The sequence below is a fragment of the Thermobia domestica genome, chromosome 9 (assembly GCF_964235325.1).
Source record: "Thermobia domestica chromosome 9, izTheDome1.hap1.1, whole genome shotgun sequence".
Classification (NCBI taxonomy): Eukaryota; Metazoa; Arthropoda; class Insecta; order Zygentoma; family Lepismatidae; genus Thermobia; species Thermobia domestica.
Genome location: NC_137462.1, coordinates 161,904,528 through 161,920,863, shown reverse-complemented (window position 1 = coordinate 161,920,863; position 16,336 = coordinate 161,904,528). Strand labels below are relative to the sequence as shown.

General features: G+C 36.2%; 1 protein-coding gene across 3 annotated transcripts in view; it reads right to left on the bottom strand.

Annotated features, from left to right (window-relative positions):
• Positions 1 to 16,336, bottom strand: part of LOC145695156 (uncharacterized) — an 86,918-nt gene that overhangs the window by 48,082 nt on the left and 22,500 nt on the right. For all 3 annotated transcript variants that reach the window (XM_081772100.1, XM_081772099.1, XM_081772098.1), the window contains 2 exons: positions 12,046 to 12,201; positions 2,445 to 6,264 (listed from right to left, as the gene is read on the bottom strand). In XM_081772100.1, the coding sequence (XP_081628226.1) occupies positions 2,445 to 6,264; positions 12,046 to 12,201 (3,976 nt within the window). The remainder of the gene's footprint in view (positions 1 to 2,444; positions 6,265 to 12,045; positions 12,202 to 16,336) is intronic.

Sequence of the window (16,336 nt, the reverse complement as noted above, 5' to 3'; positions counted from 1 at the left end):
TTTTCAAAGTTAGGTGTAGCGAGCCGGATACGCTCTTCGTGATGTGAAGAACCTGTACGAGGTATTGCATTCTAAACCATCAAACGAAGCACTTTGTAATTATGATACGAACAGTTATGGAATGTAAATTCTTTCTGTGGATGTTCTTCGCAGTGTGAGAGTGACTTTAAGTGCCTTCAAGAAGTACGTTTCAGGAGGAAGTTTCTGTAACAGAGTTTCACATCTTCCCATTCACCATTGTGAACACAAGTTTAGGGATATCATTTACTTCCTTCTCCTGAATTGGTACATTGTTAGGCTTTAAATTACGTATTTGAGTTTCCATTGAACATACCTCTTTTCTCGACAGTTCAGTTCTCATTTCTGGTACAATAATTTAATGGGTCGACAAAATCTCGGCGACGATGGTTTGGGATTTTGCTAAAAAATTACTTTGTCAACTCCCCATCTGATGTTGAATACAACTGTAAGGGAACGAAGGAGATAGCAAAAATATCTTAGCCACTAGTTCAATTTATCTCTGTTTGAACTTTCTGCTAATATACATTATGACAATTGCTTCCATCGCAACCCCACTCACACACTAATTTCATTATGTCTCCATCTTTGATGCACTGTTTAATATAATCTTCATGTAAAATCACGATGTGCTCAATTGTCTGATTTACTATTGCTTGTAAATTATCTTCGGCTGACGTGTCAGTTACTATAATATTCTTTTCTCTGGGATAACGCTTTAATTTTGCTTCCAACACCACTTTATACGACGGATATATGTCACAATGTTTTGCCTTTGCACCTAGTCTCAAATGTACATACTGTCTTTTTGTTAAGTTGTTATCTATAATAGTACCACGACTTCATCCGGAGAATAAGTGTTTGAGAGAATTTTGGCGAATGATAAGCCTTTTTGATTTTCGTTGCTTCCTTAAATGTCGTTTGAGTGATTTCTCCTAATACAACCGCGGCATCTCTTTTTCCAGCAGCTTTCAATGAACATTGGGTAGCCAACACCAGATCTAACTCAGAATGCTTTGTAACGAGTGGTTGTACAAGTTTTTTCTTCGACTTTGTTTCCGGATCTTCGAAGAGTTTTCTAGGTCTGCCTGATTTGCTTGTCAAAGGCCTATGCTCTTGGCTTCAAGAGATCATTTTGAAACCAGTAAATACTTTATCAGAGAACTTAATATGTCCTTCCAACCAATCATTATATTTGGATAAAAATTTATCAGTCTTTCTATTACACAGCTTTCAACGCTTCTCGAAATCACTTTGAAGGCACTTAAAGTCACTCTCACACTGCGAAGAACATCCACAGAAAGACTTTACATTCCATAACTGTTCGTATCATAATTATAAAGTGTTTCGTTTGATGGTTTAGAACGCAATACCTCGTACAGGTTCTTCACGTCACGAAGAGCGTATCCGGCTCGCTACACCTAACTTTGAAAAGACGATAAATATAAAAATCGGGCAAGAACGGGCAGTAGATCACAACTGTATTTCAAAATACATATATCAAACTACATCATGACGAAAGATCTCAATACAGACATGAACGTACATTTTTAAATCTCAATTTCAATTTCCAATAGCAGTTCTTCAATACGTGAATACTTCGACTCTAGAAATGCTTCTACAGAACAGCAACGTAAACCAATCAATCAAAACTTTACTCAAACAGCAAGTACATATACATACCTTACTCATAGCTTATTTTGCGATCGTTCGTTGTCTTTTCACATGCGCAATTAAACCGCAAACGTTACGTTCATACTACCCCAATTCAGCGCGCTATAAAACAGATAATGAACTATCAATTTTGAAGTGCTGCTGCCGCCACTATATGCTGTTATCCGTGTTTACTGATACGCAGCAAGAAACCTTATTTATTACTTAACACAACTGTGCTGTTCAAATGTAGATTAGACGTAGTTGCCAAAACTACTCACCGTTGGAAAGATAATTTTATGCTCTTTAAGATTTATTTGAAACATTTTTCCATATCACAACTCACTAAGGAAATAAAAGAGGAAACCAAAATGCCGCGGGCGATTTTTTTTTTTTCATTTTTTACTCTTTAGGTTAAAATTGCCAAGAAACCATTAGGTTTATGAAAAACTTTAAGGAATACGAAATTGTAGAGCACATTTCACAGATTACGAGAAAAAAGAAGCATGTCAATATGTCCATTAGTTTTGAAGATATGGCTCTTTTTCTAAAACGCCCATTTTTTAACTTTGAGGGGGCGCGGGGGGAGAAGCTCCAGGGGGAGGGGCGGGGACTTTTGGGAAAATGTTCCCCTCATAGTGGTCTATCACTTGGGAGAAAATCAGCTTTACCCAAATTTTTTCCTTGCAAACACCTTTATTGACTGGGCTAGTTACTATACTACAACTTTTTTAACGTTTTCCCTGCGCTTTATTAGTAGATACTTTACTTACTTTTCGTTAATCTCCATTCTCTCGTCATCCGTTGATACAAGTATGTTCTCGAAATTTTTCCTCGTCCTCTTGACTAGAGTTGAACTCAAACAACCATGCCACAGAAAACTAATCTTGGGTCTCCTAGCAAGGCATTGTTTTTTCCTTAGCCCTCCTAGGAAAACGAATGGAACATGATATTTATTGATATCAGCGTCACCCAAAGCACCAGTACTAAAGGGAATTTCCATAATTTGATCCATTTTTGTTGCCGTAAAACCTCCTAAAATACGCTCAGTACGCTTAAGTTCTGAACTTATATACTCTTTGGAAATTGACGGAGTTATGTCGCATCCTTCTTTTAACCTGCTTAGATTAGAAACTGAATCTGGTTGTTTCTCCGCATAGTCTTCATCACATGCTTCACGATGGACTATCGCTTTAGTTTGTATCTGATTAGCGGACAATGACAATTTAGCTTTTCTCCTACTGCCATTTGTGTGTGTAGATGGCATTTTTTTAACATCTTCTGACACTTCAGAATTAGTAGGTTTTACGTGGTGACTCTTTTTTATACATTCATTACTGAAATGAACACTGGAAAGATTCTCTTCATTACTTAGCATATCCGTTTTACTAGTTGCCTCTGAACTCTGATCTTTATTTACATGTTCATCTATGATACATTGAGTTTCATTATCATCTACTGGAACCGTATCATGTTCGGTTACTGAACTACTACTAATCAAAGCTTGTTCATTTCTCTTCTCAACCAATGAACTGCTTTCATTTATAGCTACAACTTGTTTCCTTGACATCAACTGTTGGTTACTGTTATCTTCATCTCGCTGATCAACATCAGAATTTGATAGTCTCTTGTGTTTTGATATTGTAGTAATTCCGTCAATCGACATAATTTTTGAAGATTCATTTAATGAATCATTCAATAAAGATTCCTGTCGTGAAGGAGTCTCCTTATGACTCGACTGTTTGAACACGCTCGACAAGAGCTCATTTGGTTTACTTTCATTAAATTTATATAATAAAACTTCGGTACCATTCCGAGATTTTGATTCAAATTTACCCTCGAGCGAATTCTCAGAACTTTTATTAGAAACATTGTCGTCTATTGTTGTTTCGCTTCTAATTGCACAAGTCAAATTATCCTCAGACACACACATGTTTTCACAAGTAGAAATATCACTAGTTTCTTCAATTGTTTTCTCACCCAAATCGTTTGTTCCATATTCTTCTCTGAATTGTGATTCAAATGAATTTACTACTTTCATCATTTGATTACTTCTACACTCAGCTTGAGGGCTGTTAAAACCCTTACAAACTTCACTGGACTGAGAGCAAGGAAATGTATCATCTGCTTCCTCTTCATTAGGTTCCATTATCACACTATCTAATTCGTCTATTTTTATTTCTGACTCTTTAGAAATACTATCAGGTGACATAGGCTGTGCATTACTTTCAACATTTTTATGGCTTCTGGTTGTAACTTCAATCCCACTTACGTCTAATGATTTAATGCTTGCTTTTCTCGGTACTTTAAATTCCTTCTTTAACTTGGAAATATGAGACCAACCAGAAGATTTTAACAATGAAGAATTGTCTACTTGGGCTTGTGGATTTGAAGTACTTGTAGTCTCTACAGCTCTATCTATGCAAGCATTACAATCTTCTACTTCACTTCTAACCACACCTGATGTACTTGACTTGGTATTTGATGATTTCTCCTTAATGTTATGTATAGCTAATTTTGAAGCATCTGCATTAGTTGAGGCATTACAATTACCACTCGGAGATTTAAACTGATCACGTATACAGGATGAACTGTTAGAAATCCCTAATTTCTTAGTCGGTACATGTTCTGTAATAGGTGCAGTTCTATCACTTGTGATGTGATCATTTACTTGTACAGGCATTTCTTTCTCTGGTAATTTCTTCGCTTCAAATTTGTTAGTTATTAACGTGGTCGTTACAGATGTTTCGGTATTCGTTGTTTTAACACCATGTGTATCTTTTTCCATTAAATTCATCTGTTTGGAATTTACAACTGTTGCTGAATTGTTTTCTGAACAATTATTTTCCAATCGATCATGATCAGAAAACGTAACTTTCTTGTTGTTAGGTGGTTTATTAGAAGCTCCTTTAGGTTTATCATCGAAACATTCCTTCCGGTTTAAAAGTTCAATTAATGTATCGCTCTCGGAAGATTTTCTTTTATCTTTATCACTGTCCGTCTGAAGTTCGTGTTCATCTACTTCAGTGAAAAGGCGTTTTATGGATTCGACATCAATACTGTCTGCCGTAGGTTTCCTTACACTCCTTCGTAAGCATCGACTTCTATAGCCAGAACTTGTACTTGGCCCATCATTCAGTATGTCCTTCCCTTTCCTTTGAGATCTTCCTTCCTTCTTTCGTTTTGCTCTTCTTTTCGGTTTACCCCATTCCTCGTCACTATCCGACTGTGAAGAATTAGACTTTTCCTTAGGAGTTTTAAAAAGACCCCCATCACTGTAGTTACTACTCTGAGAATTTGTGACGTAATTCGTAATTTCTGCTTTAGCTTCTAATCTAGTGCTTGAAACAAGACAATCAAAAGTATCTTGTGTTGAAATATTTTGAGATTCATCACGTTGATTGCCTCCTGTCAACTGTTCTTCATTTCTTGAGCCGATTGTCTTCGATGGAACTGTTGCTCTACTCGGAGCCCTTTCATTTTTCTGCTTCCTCCTTGTTGTTTGTTTCTTTTTCTTTGAAACATTCTGACTTGGAATAAACGTATAAGGGTCATCACTACTTTCAACACATTGATTACTGTCTGCCATATTATCACGATGATTTTCCAAATTTACAAGATGTTCAGTAACAGTGATATCATCTGGTTGTTTAAAATCAATATGATTTTTGTTTCTATTATACAGTCGTTTTTTTGACAGTGCTGATATTGCCTTTGAGGTGGCATCTGGTTCACCTTCTCTCTTTTTTCCTCTGCGCCTTACAATTTGAGTCTTTATATTTTTAGGCGTTTTCTGACTACCAATAAATGTATATGGATCATCATCTGTTCTAGAATCAACCACTGAAATATCAACAGAATTCTGCACTTGTGTTTCTTTTGTACTTTCGGCATGTTTTGCTACACTGCTGCTGTTAGTTTTACTTCCTTCTGGTTCCAAAGACTTGTTTTTCGGCAAAGACAGTTTTCTAGGATTCATATAACAAACTCTTTTTGGTATCTGCACCTGAGATACTGATACAAGTTCCTCTGTATCTATTTCAGTTTCAGTTACTTCTTGTGAACACTGCGTTACTGTGTCGTCTGAGGCGTTTACTTGAACATCTTTACTTTTATTAATCCACTCTTTAACTTTACTTTCCGCACTGACGATGTCTACTTTCGGAGAAGCAAAAGGTTCTGCGCTTTCTACGTCTACAATTTCTCCAGGAAAAACAACAGGATCCTTCTGACTTACTGAAACCAATTCTTTCTCTATATTTCTTGCGTTCGTGTAAGTGCGAACAGCTGGAGAAGTACAAACTTTTGTTGTTACAATTTCGCTAATTTCATTCACTTCAGCTTGTTTACATGATTCATTAGTGAAGCTGTCGATTCGTTTCTTGTTTTTAATATTGCTACTGCAAGCATTTTTCTTCTCTTTTTCACTGGAAGTATTAGCAGGTGCTTTTGGGTGCAAAGGGCTTTTATCTTGATCTACGGCTGGTTTCTTCCAACTTGACTTTCCTTTCTTTCTTGAGCTGGGAAACCCCTGATTTATATTTATATTTGATATCAACTTGCAGGGACTTTCTTCCACGTCCTTATTAGTGTCTGTAACAGAAAGAAACCTAACTATTACAATACTTTAAAAAACATTTCTATTAGTCATAATGTAGTATGTTTCAGAAGGAAAAGACCATACTTAGGAATGACCAACTGAGCGATACTAAACGAAAATTCTCTGTGAACATGCCTTTGATTCTTAACGGTTTAGACAATAGAAGCAAAAATTAACATCAACCGACCGAAGCAGACAGGAATTGTCGATAAACAAATCCGCAGCTCTAAACCAAGTTTAATGTTCATGTTTGAGTATCAGTTAATCCATATACCTTTGGGAATTGCCTGTCCTCTCATCTCGAATTGATTTTGTTTTAAACAATTGTCATAACAGAACGCATTAGCTTAATTTTCTGTTACACGCATTATCTGAGTACCTGAACATGAGCAGGTAATAGTCTCACTATTACGTCAGTACCTGAACAAAACAATCTTAGATTTGGATCGGCTATGGTGGTCCAATTTCGTCGCCATCAGGTTTCTCGACCTTACTCCTCTCGATTTTTCACATAGTCCAATCATAGCGAAAAGTGTGCGAAAGAAAAGTGGAGGTGAACGAAAATTACTCGCTAGTTCGTATTTTAACTCATTCTACTTGCATTATGGAATTAATGTGTCAACCTGTAATGAAGAGGAACGTATAGATGTGCTTACGCAATGTGTTAAAGTATCGAGGTTAATGAAGACATATTTGAATATGCTTTGTAACGAAAGACTAGGAGTTGACCAGAAGTACAAATTCCATTATTTATGGTGTATGTCCCGTTGGTGTCGATTGTAGTTTGATCTGACTCTATCTTATCTGTTAAACTACTCGGATTTCATAGCAGGTCATTAATATAGATCATTATGTATTTATTCATATATACGGAATGGCAAAAACTGTTCATGATTCGAAGTAGGGTGCTTTCCTCCTGCAACATCCAGTATAACTAAAGATAAAACAAATCAAAATATAAAATTACAGAAAAGTGCATATACTTAAGGATAATAGTTACTCAATGTTAGGTTCTACTACAAATCTTTGTGTAACGTCTTCTACAGTAGGGTAAACTCGTCAATGAAAAGTTTATATTGCTATTTTAAAAGAGACGATGTTTATTTATATAAAACAAAATTAATGGTGGGCTAGAATGTAGGAATTATTGATTTAGACCATTCTTGGCACAAAGATAGGACTGGGAATGTTTCGTTATGTTTATTTATTTTGTTGCGGTGATGGGAGTGGGGATATGCCCGAAATTCGAACTCAGCATCACGCAAAAACAGCCTAACTAATTTGCGGCATTTTTGTCACACGACTACTCTTTCGGTCTTTGAAAATTTATATATATCATTTTGGGCGGGGAACGGGTGACGAAGAGGTGTATATGTGTGTTAAGAAAGTTAAATGATATAGTATATAAATGTAAGTTTTCGGCGCGGGAAGTGAAGGAGAATCAACAGAGGAATCTTAAAGTTTAAAGGTAACAGTATCATGCAAAAACTGTTCGACCGATTTTGAATGGTTTTGGTACAAGAGTAGGCCTTCGGTCTGAGAAAAATCATAGACATATATATTTGTTACCACCGGAGTCAAAAATATTACCACTAAAACGTAATTCAAAAACAGCAGTTCAGCATCATCACGTAAAACTAATTTGACATATTTGTTTTCATAACATGTTAAAATTATTTTTTCATCTGAGAAGCTTGCAAAAATGTAGAACAAATGACGACTTAATTCATGTAGCAAAGTAAAATAAAAATAAATAAATAAAGATAACAAGAACTTGTTTCCACTTCTTTGTGGTCAAAAACAAAGCAGCGGGCTGAATCAGTTTGTGAATCCTGAACTAAGAGCCAGTAGGGGTAAGGCATGAATGTTCTGGTTTTGCTGCAACTGAAAATTTTATTTACATCCATTGTCCTATGTGGAAAAGAGAAAAATAAAGAATATACCGTAGCTCACCATAATCGTTTCGTAAGTAAATATCAGGTTGTCTGAAAAGAATTGAGCCTTGGATGTAAAAATTACGAATACATTCACTATGGTTTGAAAATAAAATTATGAAACCACATATGCATCATTCTGTTTGATGATCTACCATTTTTCCAGCAACGCAATAATCCCATTCGCTACAGAATTTTAATGGTTTCAAGTTGAACAATTGTGACACGTGATTTCTACAGGCCTCTTTTGTAACTAACTTAACACAACTGAGGAAGTTCTGCAAGGACCGAAACAAATGATAGTTTGATGGTGTCAGATCCTGTTATACGGGAGATGCATTGAAACCTCCTAGTCAAGCTTTTTCAATTTCTGACTGGACGTTAAAAATGTTCGTAGTCAGCGTGGTATATGGCACCCTTTCTATTGATCAGTTTCGGCCGTTTCCTTTGAATTGCTAGGAAGTCTACCGTTCTACCCGGTGGAAGCAGATCGTGTTTCATGATTCCCATCCAATAACACCAAACGTACAGAACAACTTTCCTGGGTGTTAGTGTGTGCTTTACAACAGACTGTGGAGTTTCTCCTCGCGTCGACCACATTCTTTATTGTACATTGTTGTCGTAGATTATCCACTTTCCATCACTCGATCAACCGCTTCAAAAATGGCTCGAGTTCGTTACATTTCCGTCAAGATTCGCAAATAGAAAGAGATTAGATCTCGTTAGATTATGTGGCGCTCAAACGTAGAGCTTCTTTCTATAGTCAACTTTCTCCGAAAGTTTAACATTATTTGGTGGTAGATGTATAGGTTCTTGGCGATGTTATGACTGCTTACATGTTGGTCTTAGTTACTCGACCAAGAATTTCAACCACTTTTGCTGTGATTGATCGCCCATTGCGACGGACATCTCGGACATCGAAACTTCCAGAACGAAACCGACTGAATCATCTTTGATGACATATGTTGCCCATAAACAGTACAAATTTCTTCACGGTCCTGCACAACATCTGAAGCTCATCATCTCGATAACCTCGGTGCTGAAAAGGGTATTGTTAATTTTCTAAACAAACGCTGAATATTAGGAAAGCGCGAAACTGAATCACTACAATAGGAAAATGCAAAATCTTAAGAAAACTTTACATCTACCAATGAACAGAAAACTGTTGTAAATGATGACAATAATGTAATATTCATTTAGAATTCGTATTTTAACATTAACCCCCCCCCCCTCCTCCCAAAGAAACTTAAGAGAATAATAATTTTAAAAACGCAAAAAACAGTATGGGCGGTTTATTTATTTATTTACGGATTTGTTCAACTTTGGCCGTTCGCTCGACACATCATCAGATTGCGTTCACAACGATAGCGTTTTGCGTATATGCAGCTAGTATCAAAGGATAGGTTAAAGCGTGACGCGTCCGAAAATAGAGCTGTCTAACATTCAGCATGCCAGCGTCAGTATTCCTATATCTAATATAGCCTAAGGCATTTAACCCTTTGACTACCAACGGGATACATGTATCCCATACGAATAATTCAAACATCGTCGGGAATGTTTTTTGAACATTCTCAAAATTACATGTTGTTCTCCCATCGGGTCAGATGTGACCAGGAGATTATGTTTAATTTCCAAAACTATGTACAGATGTCAGGAATTTCCCACATTAAACGAGTCGTACATATAAAAGAATGTTCACATTAAAAAAAATGGTAGTCAAAGGGTTAAAGATCAAAAGAAGTCGACGCAAAAGCTTTGTGCCACCACTAGCATTTAGAAGATGCAGTCGAATTGTTAACATAGACAAGTTCACACACACTACAGTTGTCCAACGGCAAACTGACACTATGGATGACACTCCACAGTCTGACACAGTCATGTGGAAAAGATATCTGTCGCCCCGTGATGTAATTACATCACATGATTTACTACCCGATAGTTGCTGCATGCACTTGTCGTCTGTCTATTCTTCTACACAGTGTCATTCGTGGTAGAGTATCTTGTGCAAGAACAATTTCGTGGCTAAGAGAGGCTAACCATGTGGCTATTTGAACGTAGTTGTTGGTTTATATTGCGACTTTTGACGTCGACTACGAATAGTTACGATTGCCTATGCGCTCCCTGTACGCCTGTCCACGCTAAAGGAGTGCTGCATAAACCACGCTTTTGCGGTCCTACTCTTGATACCAGACCGACAGCCTACTGGGCCCACAAATGTGCCATTCCACTGAAACTGTAATTGTTTCTACGTCATACCATGTCGTATAAATCCTTTGAGTTTAAACGTCTTTCCATCATTTCTTCTTGGCATAGCTTTCCAGAAACAGCAGTGTGCTAAAAAGTGGTGTTACAAACTTATAAAACTATCAGTAACTGATATCCTTAGCCTAGATTTCAACTGTTGTAATACAATTTATGTTTATTATATACTTCTATAATACTAAGGTTGCAAAGTTTCGGAACTTTTCAGTTAATGTTATTCTTGTTTGGATGAAAATAGACAAAACAAAAATCAAGTAGTAATAAAATACCTTCTGATGAAAGACCTAACAACGAAGAAAAAATCTACTCAGATATAGTGAATGTGTAGGGCGACAATACATCTTCCTATCAAATGAACAAAATTTGATCACTTGATTTCCGTTATTGTAGGCAAAGCTATGAATAGACATTTAAAGAGGTTTCCCCACAATGATGTACATATAGGAAAACATTAATACCCTTCATGATTTAGTTAAGCTGGCAGACGATTAATGCAAGTGAAATTCTCTATAAGCTTTAAAAGATACCATTTTGTTTCAATAATTAGGGACGCGAAAGATTTTTATCTAGTAGTAATAATAGTTAAAATATTATTAATAACAATACAAAGGTTGTTTTTGGTAAGGGTTGTTTGTGAACACCGTTTGAAATTTCATGTTGAGTGTGAACACGCTTGTAGCTCCCAACATCGCCTGCGTACAATCGGATGCCATTTGCATTTACAGCGTTAATCTGTACACTTTGTAATGTGAGGAGCTGCGGTGGCTCAGTGGTAGATTGTTCACCTCTGGTGCATGGGGCCCCTGGTTCGATCCCAGCTCGTACCAAGTGAACTTTATGATGGACAAACATCGTGTGCGTGGGTTTCCTCGGGGTTCTCCCATTTCCTCCCACTATCTTCATTCCACCATTTCATTCATTTCACATCACCGCTTCCTTTAGCCTAGCCGGCATAACCGTGGGACGTAAAACTCAAAGATTTCACTTCATTTACTTCGTAGTGTGAGGTTAACATGTTTAGGAAATACAGTCAGTCATCCAGTTTCTAATAGCAAGAAATATAACACCTGCGAATATTCATTGCCAGATATGTGAGGTGTATGACTAGAACGAGTAATAGAAAAGTACGAAAAATGGAAAATTGCTTAAGGAATGTTGGGAAAACATTCAAGGCGTGAAACTCAAGATCTAATCAAATCTTTTGGTTAAAAGGAATTAGATTATCTGTCATACAATCCAGATCTTGCGCCTAACGACTACCATCTTATTCGTAATCTGAAAACCTTCCTGGGCGGCAGGAGTTTAGACACTGATGAAGAAGTGAAAACAACCGTGAAGAACTGGCTATCATCACAGGCAGCGGAGTTCTATAAGAAAAATATTCAACCCCTTGTTATTTGTTAGATAAATGTTTAATCCGGTAAGGGTATTGTGTAGAAAAATAAAGAATTGAATGTGAGTTTAAAAAATAAATATTTTTGCACAATGATAAGTTGTTTGGTTGTTACTGTAAAAGGGATCTCACTTAAAATAATAACAATAATATAATAAAACACCTCCATCACATAAAGTTACTACCTGAATATATAGCTGTCGAAGTTTCATTTTCCTGGTTCTTTCCTTTGATCTCACTTCTTCCAGAAAATAGATCGGTGCTCCGCTCCTCAGTAGCTTCATCAGCAGAATATGGCGTGTGTGCAACTGTCGTTCGTAAAGCAGCGATTCTCTCAAAAACTACATGCAAAACATTAACATTGTATTATTTCTTATAATGATCAGTATTGAACATTAACATATTATATAAATATATATAGTACAATATAGTCAAATAACTTACCCGTGATAAAAGATGAATTTATATTATTATCTACAGCATATTTTAAGTATTTTCCTTTCCAACTAGAGGCCAGAGACCTAAATGTAATTCCGAAATATCACCACGATCACGCAGACATTTGCATTGCATCGGGTGGGAAGGGTTTCCAGCTACAGAGAATTTAGAGATATTTAGAATGCTATCAGAAAGTTCGTACATGAATTGATCTAAATGGAATAGCCAGACGAAGAATGTCCCGGAAGAAGAAAGCTGTTCTTTCAATAGTCAAGTTAGTGGAAACTATATTGATTGGTAAGGTAGCGTGATGTTAACTCCAGGAGTGGAAAACTGCAAATTAAACAATTTCCTCTTAGGATTGGGCGTAGAGTTGGCTCTTATCTCATATAAAAGAATTCGTCGTAAACAAGAAATAAAACGTAATCTATGGATCTTCCAGTGGTAAAGTATTCCGAAAGTAAAAGAGTTTACCAGTCAGATATTCTGGATGGAACTACTATGGGAAATCTAAGAACAAAATTAATAACGCGGTTACCAGCGATTTTCTATTTTTATTTTCCCTGACCTTTCCAGGTTTTCCAGATTTGTAGAGACATTTTTCAGATTGAATTTCTTGAATTTCTAGTGTATATTTCACGTATAAGATAAGGAAATTTTTTTTTAAGCTAAAACTTGCACAAAAAAATACACAGAAAGGTCTACCACAACATCCACCCTCTGCCTTTCGGTGTAACTTTTATATATTCTTTGTAATTTTTATAAAATATACGCAAAAATATTTAATTGAGTTGATTTTGAGTTTAACGTCCCTTTCAGCAGCGAGGCTATATATGAGACGGGACCTACTGATTAACATGGAATTCGAACCACATGAGCTCCCGTCGGGAATCGAACCCGAGTCTCTCAGCAAAAATATTTCATAGCAGAAAGTTACATCATGTATCTTGGTGACAATAAACAGAACCTAGCATCAAACACACTCTAAAAAACAGTTGCGACAAATTTTCATTGAGCTACGGAAGAGATTTTCTCCAGGTGATAATTTCCACGTGGATAGCTTCTAGTTTCCGGATCATCTTCTTTTGGTAACTTTGCTTTCTTCATCTCTAGTATAGTAATTTGATCAGCGATGCGTTTATGCTCACGCTTTTCTGACTCAACTGCATTTTCTTCTGCACGCTTTTTCTTCATGACTTCCTCATACCACTCTAATAAAGCACGAACAGATTGAAACAATTTTTCCATTTATTTCCACCGCACAAGGTCCTCCAGAACATTTTACAGAATCATACGCTAATCACAATGCTATTTTTGAATTTTCACAAAGGTCTCTACCATCACGTCCTTATTATTGTTATTATTATTATTATTATTATTATTATTATTATTAATAATAATAATAATAATAATAATAATAATAATAATAATAATAATAATAATAATAATAATAATAATAATAATAATAATAAACACTTTCAACACCCACATTTCCGTGAGAAAGCAAAATCTTCATTACCTTCCATTAGTTTTTCGAACCTCTCGATCTGTTTCAGGGTTGAAACTGTCAAACTTATCCTTTCATTCATTCTGTAATTGAGAACACATTTTATTGTACTGATGTTTTGTTTCTTTAGCAGTTCGTGGCGGAATGTGATTTTTCTCATATATTCTTGCAAAACATGGTTCATACGACTTTTACACAAATTTCCATTTCCACGAATCTCTCTTGAAATGAGATAAGAAAGACTGCGCATAAACCTTATTTCATTGACTATTTTTTCAAGGATCTTCCCACACACTGATACCAAAAATTTTATACATTCCAGCAGAAATTCAAGTTTTAGTCTTTCATTAGTTTTGCTATGGTTTATAAACTTCCTTGCAGCAAATCCTGTCTACTTAGTACAAGAGCAACTTTATTTTCATCAGACACTTGTACTTTCAACAGTTTCAAGCTCGTGTCCGTTTCTATTAGGGCTTCACATCGATCAATTATTCACATTCTGTAGACAAAAATGGGTGCTAATGGCTTTGACGACTGAAATTTAATCAGAAAAGCTTTAACGTAAGGACTGAGAGACGTTAAAAAAGCCAATTTAGGCAGGGTTAGCGGATTATTAATTGCTTTCTTAACAATGCCATTTTCCTAATATTTTGGAAGAGCCTTCTTAAATTGTAGCAAGAATTTCTTGATAGTGGTATAAGTCAATAGCACACTGAGCAACTTCAGCACTCTCCACTTAACGCCAACTGCAGAATTCCTTGGGGAATTTATTAATGCCCGTGCACGATATGAAATCCGACCGGCGTGCAGAGCTGTCCTTGAAAAATCTATGCAAGCTTTTCAAAACTTTATTAATATTCAAGCCAGCAGCATCATGTTCAGTTTGAAGTGATCCATGAACTATATGCAAACTACAAAAACCCATGTCGAAAAGTTTGACACCAACTTCAGCTTGTGCAATTTCAGCAAATTGCAATGAAATTTCAAGTACAATGGGACCACCCATGGAAATTTAGATTATTCTTGATAATGATACGTCATTAAGAGCTGCTTTGAATTCACTAGGAAGGTCGTTAGCAGTAAAACAGCCAAGAAACACAGAATTCAAATACCTAACTGACGCTTGGTTAATCGTGTTATCCCCAAAGCGAATAAGCACATCCATTTGCCTTTGCTGAATTACGTTATTTAAAGACTCATCGAAGGAAATAACTATATTTGAAAGTTTCTTAGAAATTCCAGGTACTGGAACTTAAAATATGGGGCCAAGCCATACTAACAACATAGGATGACTGTTCTCCCCATTGAAAACTTCTGAGCTATTGTAAAGACCTAGTGCGTACGTTATTTAAATTTTGATATGCAAATGTCATATCAAAATCTTTGCATATCAAAATGGTAATTATATGTAAATGTGTAACCACATATATTTTATATCAATTCATTTAAATATTTAATCATGCATAATTAGATGTAAAAGCCAACAAGATGTATATAATTTGTTTTAAATTCACATCATTTTCATGGGAAGAGATGGAAGAACTTCGGGTACAAAGTTTTTTTTTTTTTTCTGGAAGAGCATTTCTAAATTTTCAAACTGAAGTTCAGCAAACTCATAGCCTCCAGCGGAACACACACGAACAGCAACTAAGATGGTACAACTGTTTCCAGCTTACTGTGATTTTCCAAACTAGATTTTGGCCTATTCAGAAATAGTTGTACGCAGGACTACAACTATATGTCAAGGACTAGTGGATGAGAGATGGGTTGGCTACTCTCCAATATAGCGCCGTTCAGTCGTGTACATGGCTATTGTATACTAGTCACACAGTAGTGTTGTTTTTTGGGAACAATAAGGTGCTAGAAACTCTCTTGATGACGTTTTTTGTCACCTTACCCGCCTCCTCCGCCACGGCTCTGGGCCGGTAAAAACGAAGCTATCGCCAGCCTCAACGCGGAGTGATATGTTTTTGAAATTGTGATTTGGTTTTGGAAAATTTGTTTTTATTCAAATTTAAAAGGTTCTTGGATGCACCCGTTTATAAATTATGATTATTTAACACGGTATGTCACATGTCCGACAGTATCACGTACTCTTTCAGTACGTTTTGACAGTACTATTTACAGGCAGTTGTTTGAACTCGTTGAGCGGTGTTCGTCTGCAAAGATGGAAGGGGCTTTATGCCTACCAATGTATCCGGAAGACAAATACATTAATTAACCACCCCTAAGGTAATGACAGTAATGTATTATAATGTATGTATATAGTAAATTGTCTAATGTTATTAATCTAAGGTTTGATTTTGCAGCATATTTGTTCAATAAGCAGGGATGAGTGAAATTCAGTAAAAGTTTGTATTGAGATTACACCCCGCTGCAGACATTGTTTGGGTATAGATGTCACTACCTGTCACGTGAGTTCTTGATGGAAGGGGGAACATGTATTTTTTCTAATATGTTTTGTTTTCTTAATTGTTTAAATAGTCTTCCGGTACATGACATATGTTGTGTTATACATCAAAATCTTCATA